This window comes from Amblyomma maculatum, chromosome 10 (assembly GCF_055883805.1).
Source record: "Amblyomma maculatum isolate TAMU_Amacu chromosome 10, ASM5588380v1, whole genome shotgun sequence".
Taxonomy (NCBI): domain Eukaryota; kingdom Metazoa; phylum Arthropoda; class Arachnida; order Ixodida; family Ixodidae; genus Amblyomma; species Amblyomma maculatum.
In genome coordinates, this window is record NC_139353.1 from 137,564,306 (window position 1) to 137,577,738 (window position 13,433).

The 13,433-nt window shown below is 45.7% G+C and overlaps 1 protein-coding gene, 1 long non-coding RNA gene and 1 pseudogene across 4 annotated transcripts in view; 2 read left to right on the plus strand and 1 right to left on the minus strand.

Annotated features, from left to right (window-relative positions):
- The window catches only part of LOC146177535 (uncharacterized), a 201,798-nt gene that overhangs the window by 21,343 nt on the left and 167,022 nt on the right, over positions 1–13,433 (plus strand). The gene's annotated exons all lie outside the window — the stretch shown is intronic.
- On the minus strand, positions 699–1,391 carry LOC146177537 (uncharacterized). Its single transcript, XM_084580755.1, has one exon. It carries the CDS (start codon positions 1,389–1,391, stop codon positions 699–701), a length of 693 nt encoding a protein of 230 aa, XP_084436881.1.
- On the plus strand, positions 4,013–4,197 carry LOC146177538 (small nucleolar RNA U3; annotated as a pseudogene).

A 13,433-nucleotide genomic window follows, 5' to 3' on the forward strand; every position in this document is an offset into this window, starting at 1 on the left:
GACTCTCACGATGACTGCAAATGCCCGCATGGAGGAAGGAAAGAACTTTCCTCCATGAATGCCCGTATTCACGCATATTCACGCATGGAGGTAATGCCTGTATGTGATGAGGATGACGATGCTCAGGGCCCATACCCTTTGAAACGGGTCGGCACCAAAACTGGTGCGCATAGCTTGCGCCACCTAGCCATGCTTCCGACGTATGTTTAACATGTCATTATAAAGATTCTTGCTCTTCCATGGGTGTTTTTATTTTTTATCGTGTAGGGATTATTGGGATGAATTTCGGTATAGTTATTTTAGTTCACTATGTTTTGTGATGGGTGCTTATATGTGGTTAATTTTTCGGGTAGTGTCCGGACACTCGCGCGAGCGACAAAAACTTGTTTAGCTATGCATATATATGCAGGTAGCCACCATACACCATACCATACACAGGTCTTTATTGCAATTGGTCTTGCTTTGGCAAATGTCCGCCAGCAATAATAACCATAGGGTTAGGGATATCTAACTACGCTCATATTTGCTGCGATATGTGTCATATCTGAATGTTTGAACTATAGTGAACTAGATACTATGAACAACTTTGTATCATGGTGGTCTAACCTAGGGTCTTACGGTGGTCTGAACTTAGATGTCGAGCTGAATGCGAAACAGAAACTAAATTTGCCGAAGTGTATCAAGTCAAGCCAGGGTGTTTAATTCAGCGCAAAGTGGTGCCACGCTCCGGAACAGCACCACGTGCGCAGTTTTACCTCAAAAACTTCGTCGTTTACTTTTCTCAGCACTGTTTCTTCGTTTTCATTTTCTTCCAGTATACCTCTTACAATCAGGTTGTTCCGCCGGGACTGATTTTCCAAGCCATCAAGTTGTTTAGCTAGTGCAGCGATTTCCGCCTGGCAATCACTCACAGTAGTCTCAATATTAGATAGCCTTATTTGGGATTCCTCTAGGACCACGAGCTTCGCTTCGATGGAATCGAGTCTTGTTTGCATTTTCACTATACCTGCCTCAGACGATGTTTGTTTTTCTTGAATAATAGTAACTGTGGCCAATATTTCTTTTTGAGTTTTGAGAATTTTATTTAGGATAGCTTCTGAAACAGGCCCAGGGTTTTCCTCTACATCCCCTGAAAGCTTCAGCAGCATGCATACCAATGAAAGACAGTCGTTGACACAATCAAGCAGTACTTGTGGACACTGCAGCACAACTAGACAGAGGTGATCGCTACGAAAACTGTATCTTTTTGCACTAACCTGCACAAACAAAGGTACTTGAGGTGACATCACGGCAGTGCTGCCGTGTCCACTGGTGAACGTTGGTCGGGGCAGCAGATTTATAGCCGGCAGGCTCCGTGACGTATGTTGGTGGTGTGACGTCGCTGTGCTCATCGAAGGTGCGCAGAGGACGTTTTCCACGAGGCGATGATCGTCCATACTTGGTGCACGGCGAGAGGCATCGGCGATAAATCCAGGAAGCCGCCACAGCGTTTCGTTGATCGCAGCTGTCCGACGGCCTTTATAACTGTCGGTGTGTCGGAGACTAGGATCAGGAGCGATGCGCAAACCTGCACAAACAAAAGTACTTGAGGTGACATCATCACGGCAGTGCTGCCATGTCCACTCTAGTTCTGGTGTTTGGCGCCAAACTTTTGTGGCGCCACTATCATTGCTCTCAGTTTTGCTTAAAGAGCTAAAATTTCTCTATAAATGCAAAATAAAATATAACTGTTGCCTTTATTGGTAACTGCAGGTGTTTAGTTGTTATTCAAGGACATTTTTTCTTTTTTTTTAACACGTTGACGTTCATACGGCTGTGCTTTTCATAGTGTTTGCTTTTCTCGGTGGCACAGGTTACAGTGATAGCACATAAATAATGCGCCTTAAAAAAGAGTGATGCTATTTTAAAATTATTAAGAACATTAATATTTCACCACGCAAATTAAAGATATAAAATAATAACGCTTGTTCATGTTTTTGTATCGTAAACGCGCTGTGCAAGTGTGTGCGTGACGCTCCTCGGGTCAACGCTAGCTACCTTGCGGACGTTCGAGGGCCTTCGAGATCTCGATAGAGTTCTGAGCTGCTCTGCTGACTCGATAGACTATCGACTCAATGGTCATTGAAAATGCCCGTGTGGCAGCTTTCGAAGGCCTTGGAGTCGATAGGCAGTCGGTTCGAGGGCCTTAGAAATGCCCGTGTGACAGCGGTATTTTTCGGTCTGAATGAGTTCCAGAATGGAGCTCTTGACTGCCTCCATGATGTTGCCATGATGTTACGCTCTAAAGCGCTCTCTGGCGGCCCTCGAGGACCTTGAGTCCCTCGGTCACGATTCCTTAAGAGGATTCGGAGACGCTGGTTATCCCATACGCTACCAAATGCCCATCCTCACGATCCTCCGGCTCAGATTGATCCATAGACGAGAGCCCCGCTTGGAGGGGAATTTGATTGACTGTTTAGCTTAGTTTCCAATTCCTGAATTTTGTGCGCCAAAATTTCGGTTTGGCACCTGAGATCAGCGTTTTGTTGCTGTAGGGCGGTTTCAGTGGCGGTAGGGGAGTGAGAGGCGGCCCTAGCCCAAGCACTCACCTTGGGTTCAACGGATGCCAAGGGCGGGAAATCCCCGGCTGAGAAGCCAGGCAGAGGCGGCGGCTGCTCCGAGGCCCCGGACTTAACATAATTTGCACCACCAGAAGCCTTCTTCAACTTCCGCCGTTTCTTGTTCTTGGGGGGCGGATCCTGGTTCTGGGGGGGGGGGGCTTGCCCTTGGCTTGACAGGAGGTGGGGTGAAATATTTGCTACAAAATGGCATTTTTCCTGCTACAAAACTGGAAATTTCTGCGATAAACTGCAATTTCTTCTGCTACAAAAGCTGCTACAAGAAGGAAGTTGCCAGTTCCACCACCGAGAATGTCATTACTGAATCCTTGAGGATTGCTGAGCCATACCAGGTGGCTCGTGTAGAAGAGACAGCTGCAATGCAAGCAAGTTTCTGCTCACAGCCAGCTGCTGCCATTGCGGCGCGGCTGCTCTGGTCTGCTTGCATGACACCTTCGCCAAAAAGTGCAGCCGAAATGATCATATTTTGCTTTTGCAGTAGAGCCCCGCTATAGTAAACTCGGATATAGTAAAAACTCTGATATAGTAAAGTGAAACTGCAGTTCCAGTTTATCTTCATAGACACATTTTCCCCCCTTTATAGTAAAGATACTTTTGGTAAAAATCGGTTATAGTAAAGTGCGCCTGGCCGCAGCGAAGACTCCCACGATATGACATCGCCATCCGCGCACTACCTAGATACTCGAGGAAAGAATTTTTTGCATTTCAAAATAAAAATAACACCGAGTGTTCTTTTGAGTTGCTTTACGCCCAGACTTAGCAGCCTTTAGGAGAAGCCTACTTTACGAAGGCCTTGGAGCCGTGAGGGAAAGCACGCAGCACGAAGGAAAACAAAAGTAAAGCTGTTTACAAACAGAGAAAGGAGGTAGTGCGGTCCGTTCAGAAAGTAGCGGAGAGTAAAAGTGCACCAAGAAATAGGGAAGGGAAAGACACGGGCGAACATTCCCAGCACTGTGCAGCACAAAGCATGAGGCAGTGGAGGCAAGTGGAGGTGCAGCGTGTGCGGTCTTGCAGCACTTCTCTGTAATGCGCATATATCATTTAATGCCTTTTAAAGACAGAAACAGCAATAAGTGATGTCATGCTCATGCAAATATTTAATTTCCATGAAATAAAACTTGGTTGTATTCGTAGCCATGTCCTCATGCTTAAGAGGTACTTCAGCTAGATGTAAAAAAATTGCATGAAGAGATGATAGAGGAGAAATGGAAGCTATTTCACAATGTGTTTTTTTTCGTAAGCAACAAGACTTGTTCAGTAAGTGGCCATTTAACTACCAGGCAGTATCTTCAGGACCATGTCATCACCTGTCATCACCAACAACTGATATAGTAAAGATTTTTGCTGGTCCCGGTGACTTTACTATAAAGCGGTTCTACTGTATTATTAGAGAAGAGATCATTTTTCATAGGATTATTTCTATAAGATGATCGTCGAGTCGTAAGTCGCAATTTCAGTACACTCTCAACCACGATGAGGTTCGCCTGAGCGCGGAGCCGGTTTTCGGGCTTGAGGCTCGTTACCATTGACGTTAGGGAGTTACCATTATCATTGAGAGTTAGGTAGTTCTATGAGTAGAGCATTTACTGTAGCACGAATGAATTTCATAGCGCCATGTCATGTACAGTCTTTGACGGCCCAAAGATTTTTGTTTTAAGCACAGTAACGAGGCTCGTAAAGCAACTCTAGCGTTCGAAACCTCGTAGTTGATAAATCTCGCCCTCATTCTCCTCTAGCTTACGTTCATATTCCAGTATTGCTGCCAGCAGCCACATTACAGTGATCAGAAGTGAACCTCTTGGGCCGTATAATTTTGACAAAGACTGTGCATACCTGCCAGGTCTCCCGAATCTTGATGCTTTTGTATGACCAAAACAGAAATCTCCCGGAAATGCTCCCACGTTTGGCCTAGTGACGACTATGGAGCAGTGCGCTGCTATAGCACTGTCGTCCGCTCTAGCGGGCAGCACTGCTTTGGTAAGGTCGCGTCATAAGGTGCTGTATGTGTTCTGATTTTGTCTACTTTAAAGGTGCAGCTGAAGTAGAACATTTTTCAACGTTCCACACAACAACACTCGCTCAAAGCCAGCTTCAGGGAGACGCGCCTGCAGTATGCTGTTGCTACGGTGGCAGACATACTGTTACGGGCATGTACTTAATGTAACGGCACTGCGATGGGCTGAACTCGATGCTAAGACTTCAGTAGCCGTGCAGTATTCGCTCCGTCAGCGTCGTCCTCTTTCTCAACGCTTCGTCCTGCCCGCGTTCCTCGGTCGTCGTCTTTGTCAGTGAGCACATCACTTTGGTCCCACGTTTCCCGGTAACACTACCCCCCTCGGCAAAAGGCAACGTCCCGGTGCGTATTAGGCGTGCGGTGTGGAGGGGGAGTAGTATGGCTTGAGGCGGGCGACATGTACGATTTCGGAAGTGGGTGTAGCAGTCGGTGACTTTGGGTGGAGCGGTGCAATCTCATAGTTAACGTCGGTCACTGGGCGTAGTACACGGTAAGGACCTGTGTAGTGGGGCAGGAGTTGTTGACACAACCCCACACGACGGCATGGAAGCCAGAGCAAGACCAGAGATCCGGGAGGATAGTGCACATCGTGGTGGTGAGCGTCGTAGCGGCGTTTTTGAGCTTCTTGAGAGATGGTGAGATTGTGACGAGCAATCTGGCGAGCAGCGTCGGCTCGGGCGATGGTATCGCGGGCATAGGTTGTGACGGGGCCAGCGGCGGGAAGCAAAGTGTCGAAGGGCAGTAAGGGGTCTCTTCCAAAGAGAAGATAGAATGGAGAGTACCCAGCAGTGTCATGATGCGAAGAGTTATATGCAAAGGTGACAAATGGCAGACTAATATCCCAGTCGCGATGACTGTCGGATACGTACATTGTGAGCATGTCGGTTAGTGTGTGGTTAATACGCTTCGTAAGGCCGCTCGTCTGAGGGTGATAAGCAGTGGTGAACTTGCAAGAACAAAGTATTTCCTCAACTCTGGAAAGGAAACAGCGGCCACGGTCGGTAAGTAGTTGACGGGGAGCACCATGGTGAAGTATGACATCGTGCAAAAGGAAGTCAGCAACGTCTGTGGCTTAGCTGGTTGGAATGGCGCGAGTGATCACGTACCGCGTGGCATAATCGGTGGCCACAGCGATCCATTTGTTTCCTGACAAGGACTCGGGAAAGGGCCCTAGGAGGTCAAGGCCAACACGAGAAAATGGCTCAGTCGGGATAGCAATCGGCTGCAGGTGTCCAGGTGGTAGCACAGGGGGTTTCTTCTGGCGTTGACAGAGGTCGCAAGCGGCTACATAACGTTGGACAGAGCGGTAAAGTCCAGGCCAGAAGAAACGCCGGCGCACGCGGTCGTATGTGCGTGCGAGGCCAAGATGACCAGCTGTAGGGGCGCCGTGCATTTGTTTGAGAACGGCAGAGCGTAGGTGTTGGGGAACGACCAGCAAGTGCTCCGAGCCATCAGGTCGCATGTTGCGGCGGTATAGCGTATTCCCATGAAGGAAGAACAGGGCGAGGGAAGAGTCACGGCTGTGTGTGCGGAGGCGGTCGATAAGAGAACTGAGGGTTGGGTCCAAGCGCTGTTCGTCGGCTATGTGGGAAAAGTGCGATATAGAGAAGACACAGGGGTCCGACTCATGGTCAGTAGAGGAAGGGGGACCAACGGGATAACGGGACAGACAGTCTGCATCCTGGTGGAGCCGACCGGATTTGTATACAACGGAAAAGGTATACTCCTGCAAGCGCAGTGCCCAGCGGCCGAGGTGGCCAGCAGGATCCTTGTGCGTCTCACCTGTTATGCTGGCTAACACGCTCATAAAGCGAAAGCCAGTCCTCGACATCGACCTCATCTGTACCGCAGAATGGGCCAGGGTCACGGGGGTGGGCTACGACGACAGTTGGAGTTGCGGAGGTAGATGGAGCCGTGTCTGTTGTCATCGTGACGGTTCCGAGGTGACGGCCACTGCGGAGATCCAGCGTCAGATTGTGTCGAACACATGACCTCCACCAAGATGTTATGGGGATGTACTTAATGTAACGGCACTGCGATGGGCTGAACTCGACGCTAAGACTTCAGTAGCCGTGCAGTATTCGCTCCGTCAGCGTCGTCCTCTTTCTCAACGCTTCGTCGTGCCCGCGTTCCTCGGTTGTCGTCTTTGTCAGTGAGCACATCACTTTGGTCCCGCGTTTCCCGGTAACAATACTTAGAGGCTGTATACAAGCGCTGTCGGGTGCCATTTTAGACACGGCCTATTTTATGTCACTCTTGGAATGGCATTTAGTGTGAAAAGTGCATTAGTGAAGCGGACCAGCTCGTGCGTGTTTTCACTCCGGCGTCGGTGCTGCTGACACCACCTGCCGCCAGTTTTTCGCAGCATGTGGTAGGGCACGGTGCCGGTGCATCGGTGTTCCGCCGTGCTGCATAAAGTTCGCAGAGAACATTCGCTCCATGTGGGTGGCCCCTTATCCTTATCATTTGTGATGAAAAGAAAGTTTGATAACCGCATGCAACTCTCGAAGTTATGTTTTTCACTGAGAGTCAATCTCCGAGTGGACATTTTCTATGCTTCTCGTCAATGTGCAGAAAGAAACAGGTATTCAATTTGTCCAGCCTTTTCTAGTGCGGCAGCACAAAAGGTCTAACCGCCAAACATATCTTCGGTGTTTCTTAGAGCAGGAAATAACAGTGAGTTAAGCAAGGATGATGTTTTGTGTAAGTTCCAGTTACAATAAAGCTTTTCAGATAATTTCCAATGAATGCAGGCAGGTCCAATTCGTGGTCTAGGATTTAGCTTGACCTCTGACAGGTCATGTAGATGTATGAATTATGAAACCAGCAACAAATGTCACTGTCAAAGGAGGTGATATACCGAAATTAAGAATTTTTACTGGTCTCGTAACTAATCTGAGTTGAAAAGCATGACTGCATGAGTCCATTCACTCTAGTTGCATGTCCCAGGCAGTTGCAGGAGGGTGATTGATGGCTTGCATAAATATTCTAGAGCTCGGAGGATCTGAAGCAGAGCAGTTGACAGGCAAGGAATGGTCTGAAGCTGGATCCACAGAATGCAGTGCAACTTGAGCCACCTTGTTTCTTGTCAGTGATGAGTGGTGATATAGCAGAGGGTTCCAAAGTAGCTGCAGGAAAAGCACCTTTAATATGGCATTGGCATGCCTTAAAGGAAATCTGTTTTAGCAAAAAGATATTTTCAAATATGTAAAAGTAACAGTTACATATTCAGTTCAGTAACCACTGACAGAAATATACTGCACAAGAGTCTGAAAAAAAACTGGAGCACATTATGCAAATCTTGATGCACCATTCTTAGGGTTATTCGTTTTTGGGTAAAACGTGATTTTACCCGATTTTTGCGCCCCGAACATGTTTCTAAAATATCGAGTAAAACCCGATTTTTACCGGTTTTTGGGGCAACTGTGCTCAAGGAACTTGTTGAACGCTTCTATGAAAGCACCAAAGCAGAAGCTATTCGAGTGGTACTTTCTGATAAAGAGGTTCTTCATGCGAAGATAGCCTTAATGAGAGATGCGCTCGGGTCACTTTTAGATGCCCAGAAAACACTTGAAAGAGGAGTGCTTCTGATGACAAGCTTTGACCAGCTGATAACCAGAAAGCTGCAGCAGACTGTCAACGAGATCAGTAAAAGCGATCGAGCAAAACCAGTGGTGGAACTGCTGCGCCAAACTGCGCCAAATCAGAAATCCTGCTACATTCTGCTACAAAATTGATTTTTTGCCTACTTCTGCGCCATGCTTGCGCCAAAAGTCGCGAATAACTCTGCCAGCAGCAAAACCGAACTGTCGCGAAACCAACTGACATCTGCTGGCAACACTGTGCAAGGTGGCAGAATATTTTTGCAGGTCCTGGACAGATGACCATGTGACACACAATTGACGTTTGTCTATGCCACTTGTGCATATACTGCTGGTGTTTCATTTTTTTTTTTTTTTTCAATCTACTGGGAGGGAGTGAGAGGAGGCTGCAAGATATCAAGTCCAATGTGCGGGAAGGGTGAAAGGTGGGGCTGGCAGGCTGGCCATTGTAGGGTCGAAGCACGTTAAAACACCTGACGGCTTCAAGCTGCCCTGGGCGCTCGCTTAATTTGTGTGTGTGGGCGCACGCACGTGTGTGTGTGCTAAGGATGTGAGAGCAGGCTGGACAACAGTGACGGCGCAGTTTCAAACGAGTGACGGTTAATTTGGAACTGCCCTCTGCAAAACATAGCTGGAGCAGTATGCATGCTTGCTTCCTTCTTTTTTTTGTACGAGTGAGGTATGGGCTGCGATGGCCTGAGTAGCGGCGGCGGAGCGCTGAGGATTTGATTGTTTCTGTGCGCGGGCACTGGACTCTTAGCCGCTTTTGTACGTTGAACACCTTATGTGAAACATCTTGTATAATTTCACAGCTTAATTCCAAACGTCAGTGTTTACGTGCCATTTAGAAGATTATCTCAGTCTTGACAGTTATTTCTTTTCCTCCACTACAAAACTGTATGTGTGTGGGCGCCCGTGTGAAAACTCATGCGCAGGTACTCAATATATTTGCAGCCCCGCATATGGTCAATAAGTATCCTTGGACGTCTTCATTACAATGAGGAAAGCATACGCACAATCCCTGCAGCGTGCTGTAATGAAGCAGCCTCATGACTCCGAGTTCCTGCTTCGCTTTGATTGATCAGCCACCCCGCCAAACCACCGGAAGAAAAGAATGAAAGCAAAGGTTGTGAATATATGGAATTGGCACTCCCCACTCATCGTGCCACTTGACTGAGTAGTGCCAGCAACGCGCCTCTCTCGAGGGGAAAAAGAAAAATCTCCCAGGACCGGCTAAAATATTCTTCCCCCTTTCCCTCCAATCAGCTTGGGTCTTGAAAAAAAAAAACGGTGCCTCAGAAAAGAGGTCAGAATCAGGAAAAGGTACAGGAAGAGATCAGGCTGGCCAGGAATATGAGCACCAATGCTGAGCTGCTTTTCTCAAAAGGCATCCAGTGTAAAAATTTTGCAGACCTTGAGAGTGGACAAGCCCTTGTAAAGAATGGACAGGAAAGGCTCACAGCAACACTGTCCAAGCTGGAGTCGTCAAGGCAAGAGAGGAAATAGTGCCTGAAAGTTGCAGTTTTAAGAAGCAGCAGTTTTGAATTTTTACAGGGAGCTTTTTATTAAGACAGCTAGCAACCTTCTTTACAAGGCTGCGGTGTTTAAAGTGTAGTTGCATATCTCGTTATGCCTTCCCTCTGAATAATGAAATCACAAGGGTTCAACGCTGCTGAACCAAATATTGAGCGAAAGCATTAGCTGCGGGTGACAGAGCGTTCTCTTTTTCTTCTTCCTCAGCCCACATATAAAGCCCTGCTTTAACCAAGACGTATGAATGTGCCTTGGTGGCCTAGAGGGGTAACGTGAATGCCAGGGTCTTAGCAGGCTGATTCTGACATAACCATCACATGTGAAACGAAAGACCCAAATTGGCAGCTCCTGCCAGCCCGTGTGTCACGTGGGGTTTAACGTCACAGCGTCACGTGGGTAAGACGGAACTGCGGCCAGGTCACATGAAGGCTTGAAAGTGCGAGTAGTATTGCTTTCGCGATAAAAACGGCTTTGTTTTCAGCAAAGCCCCTGCTTGCTTAATTTGGGTCTTTTTAAGAAAACAACAGCACTTCAGACTACATTTGAGCTTGAAGCTTGTTTTTGCATGGCTATTTTCGTTATAAACGTCTGAACAATTGGGTTCCAGAAATAAAACAAGCCCTTCTCTATTTAAACATCTCGAGATTTAAAATTTTGCTTTAAAACGTTTTTTTTTTTCTGCTACAAAATGCCATTTTTCCTGCTACAAAATTGGAAATTTCTGCTACAAACAGCGATTTCTTAGCTACAAAAGCTGCTACAAGTAGCCAGTTGCCAGTTCCACCACTGCAAAAGGTGTTTTGTCATTTACCTACTAGCAATGCAACATTAGTAAACACTTGTGAAGAGTAATGCACGAAAATCTGGACAGAATGAGGCTGCACTCTGATCGAATGCCTCAAAGAAGAAAACCAGTTGACAATGTGGAAACTGGGTTCATTACTCGATCCATTCCAGAAACGGCCTCTGAGTCAGTCTGATGACTACCGATCTCTCATTATTTCCATGACGGGCAATGTGGCTTGCTTCGCAGGGAGTTTAACCAGTACTTGCTGGAAGCAAGCCCCATAAATGAAAGTGTAACCTATTGGGATGCAACTATGCGCTACCTCAGGTTAGCAAATGCAGCATTGACATTGTTGTGTCTAGCTAATGGCTGCTGTAACATTGAGTGCACATTCTCTCAGCTAAGATACTTCCAGAGGTCTCAGGTGGAAACCGAAAGGTTTTCATGCAGATGGTTATGTATGTTAATAAGGGTGTTTAAAACATCGATGACCAGTTTGCGTGAATAAAATGTTTCTTGTCCAAAAACTGATCGTTGCACGTCACTGAGAGTAATAATTACGACAAAAAGCTGAATTATGAAATACTTTATTGAAAGCAACCCGAAATATATTTCTAATTGTTACCCACGGTTCGGAGAAATTGCATATATTATTAGTTTGTAAATTTAACCCGATAAAACCCCATATTTTGGAGTGTTTCCACGAAAAACCCGATTTCTCCCCTATTATCAAATAGAAAAATAAAGCCGGATTTTTAACCCCGAATTTGAAAAAATATAAAACTCGAAAACGAATATACCTAACCATTCTGCGCAATATTGCTCCATTTCCTGAATTTTTAGATGAGATAACTTTTTGCTTCTCAGAAAAAAAAAAATTCAGAAATGGTATTGGCTATAAAGCCTGCAGACTTTTAGCAGGCATTTTGTAGCTGCACTGAGTGCCAATACTACACAGGCATTTCCAGAGTTCTAAAACACGATCGTTGTATACTGGCAGACAGAACGACTGAAAGAAAAAAAAAAGCCTATTTAAGAAATCGGGTGTAAGAAAGGTGGTTTCAGATATCTTAGCAGAAACCGTGGAAGGAAAACATTTGATGAGATGGCATCCATTAGGTTGAAAAAACAATAATGACAGCATGAAATTTAAATGTGAATATGCTCTTCAAAGCCCACGTGGGTGCTGTGGTGTAGTGGGTTGAACATTGCACAGTCCCCCTTTTTAGCAATCTTCAAAGCCACTGGAGGACGTCTTCGATACTGAACCCATGATATTCAGACGAGTGATAATAGTTGTGTAGAACTTGTTGTTGAGGCGTAATTCTTCAGGTTGGAAAAGTTACATGAATACTTGCACAAGTCTGAGTGGGACTGAGTGCTTGTCTCACCCACTGTGTGTCATGTGTGTTCTTTCCTGCAACTTTTTCATGTACAAAGAGGGACGAGCTTGCCAGTCGTACAGACGGGTGCGACAGCTGAAATAGGATTTGTAGCAATTTCTGGAGCAGCGAAATTGTTTTGGAGCAGTAAAATACATATTTGGAGCAGCTCACAGGAAAAGAGAAAAAACTGCACTTCGTAGCACGAATTCAAACTTTGGAGCCATTAAACAGGCAGGAAACTTTACTTTCGGCACAAAAAAATGCAGATATGAATATCGGACTATATGAATATGATCCAAAGCAAATCTAGCAAAGGCCACTTGTCACCGGGGCTTAGTATATCTCCTTTAGGAATTCGGCGTGTACCTAGTTCTCTAAAACGTGCTTTGTATTGCAAGGCATGCTACTATGATGAGAAAAAAAAAAGTGTGAGCCATAAAACTGAGAAGGTTAAGTTTTCAAAATTCGAGAACTGAACAAAACTGGAAAAATCTAAAGGATATGCTTTTTTTTCGGCATCTAGAGCGGTTTTCTAATCTTGATCAATGTATTTCATCTTGCTCGCAAGACTCATAAAACAATGTTTAACTGTCTACGAAATAGCGTGTGTTGTGTGAGGGCAGCTCCAGAAAAGCCCAATTTCAAGCCATGACTACGATTGGCCTGTGTCCAAAGTAAGAAAACAAAACAAAAAGGAACGGTTGATTCAAAAGCAAACACAGAAACGGAAACAAAGAAAAAAAACTAACTGGCCCACAATATGGCCATCGTAATGAGCAAATAATTACAGTAGTGAAACATGAAACCTAGGCGGCTAGAACTGCTCCATGCAGTAGATTTAAGGAAAATAGTGAAGAAAGTAAACATTTGGTCACAACAAAAAACAGAACACTGTAACAACAACTTACCATATGCTTTCTGGCCTAGAATCTAAGCTGTCAGCTTCTACTGCAGAGAATGCAGAAGCATCATCTGCAGATATCTATTCTTTGGCATCTCCACTACTGACGACAGCACAAAATCTAAATGACTGTTGAAAGCAAGTGTAAAAACCGTAAGAAAAGCATCTCAATCAAAATGCAAGGCTACACTCCAGACAAGTGGATACAAGACCCTCACGTAAAAACACCTCATATAACGATTAAAAATATAAATCCTGATGCGAAAAATTAGCATCGGTTGGGGCAGCTCAAAATAGTGCTTTGTGAATTATGCTGTTTTACCTCCCTCAGACGCAAACGGGATATTACCATACAGGATGGCTCAAGAATATTTTTAGACCTCAGTGAATCCGCTACGTCTACTCACAAGGCATTATACATGCGCTTCTCAATTTCACCTCAATCTGCTACCTTGAGATGATAAGCGGAGCGAAAAGCCGCGATGACTGATAGAAAAGTGGTTCGAGTTCCTACATCTGCAAAGTGCAATCGCTATCTTGAAAGTCAGCTAAACACTTCATGTACAGCCTTTGCCAGATGTTTAGAGCCCAGA

Coding starts and splice junctions, on each gene's coding strand:
- LOC146177537 (XM_084580755.1), bottom strand. CDS start 1,391: ATGAGCACAGCGACGTCACACCACCAACATACGTCACGGAGCCTGCCG.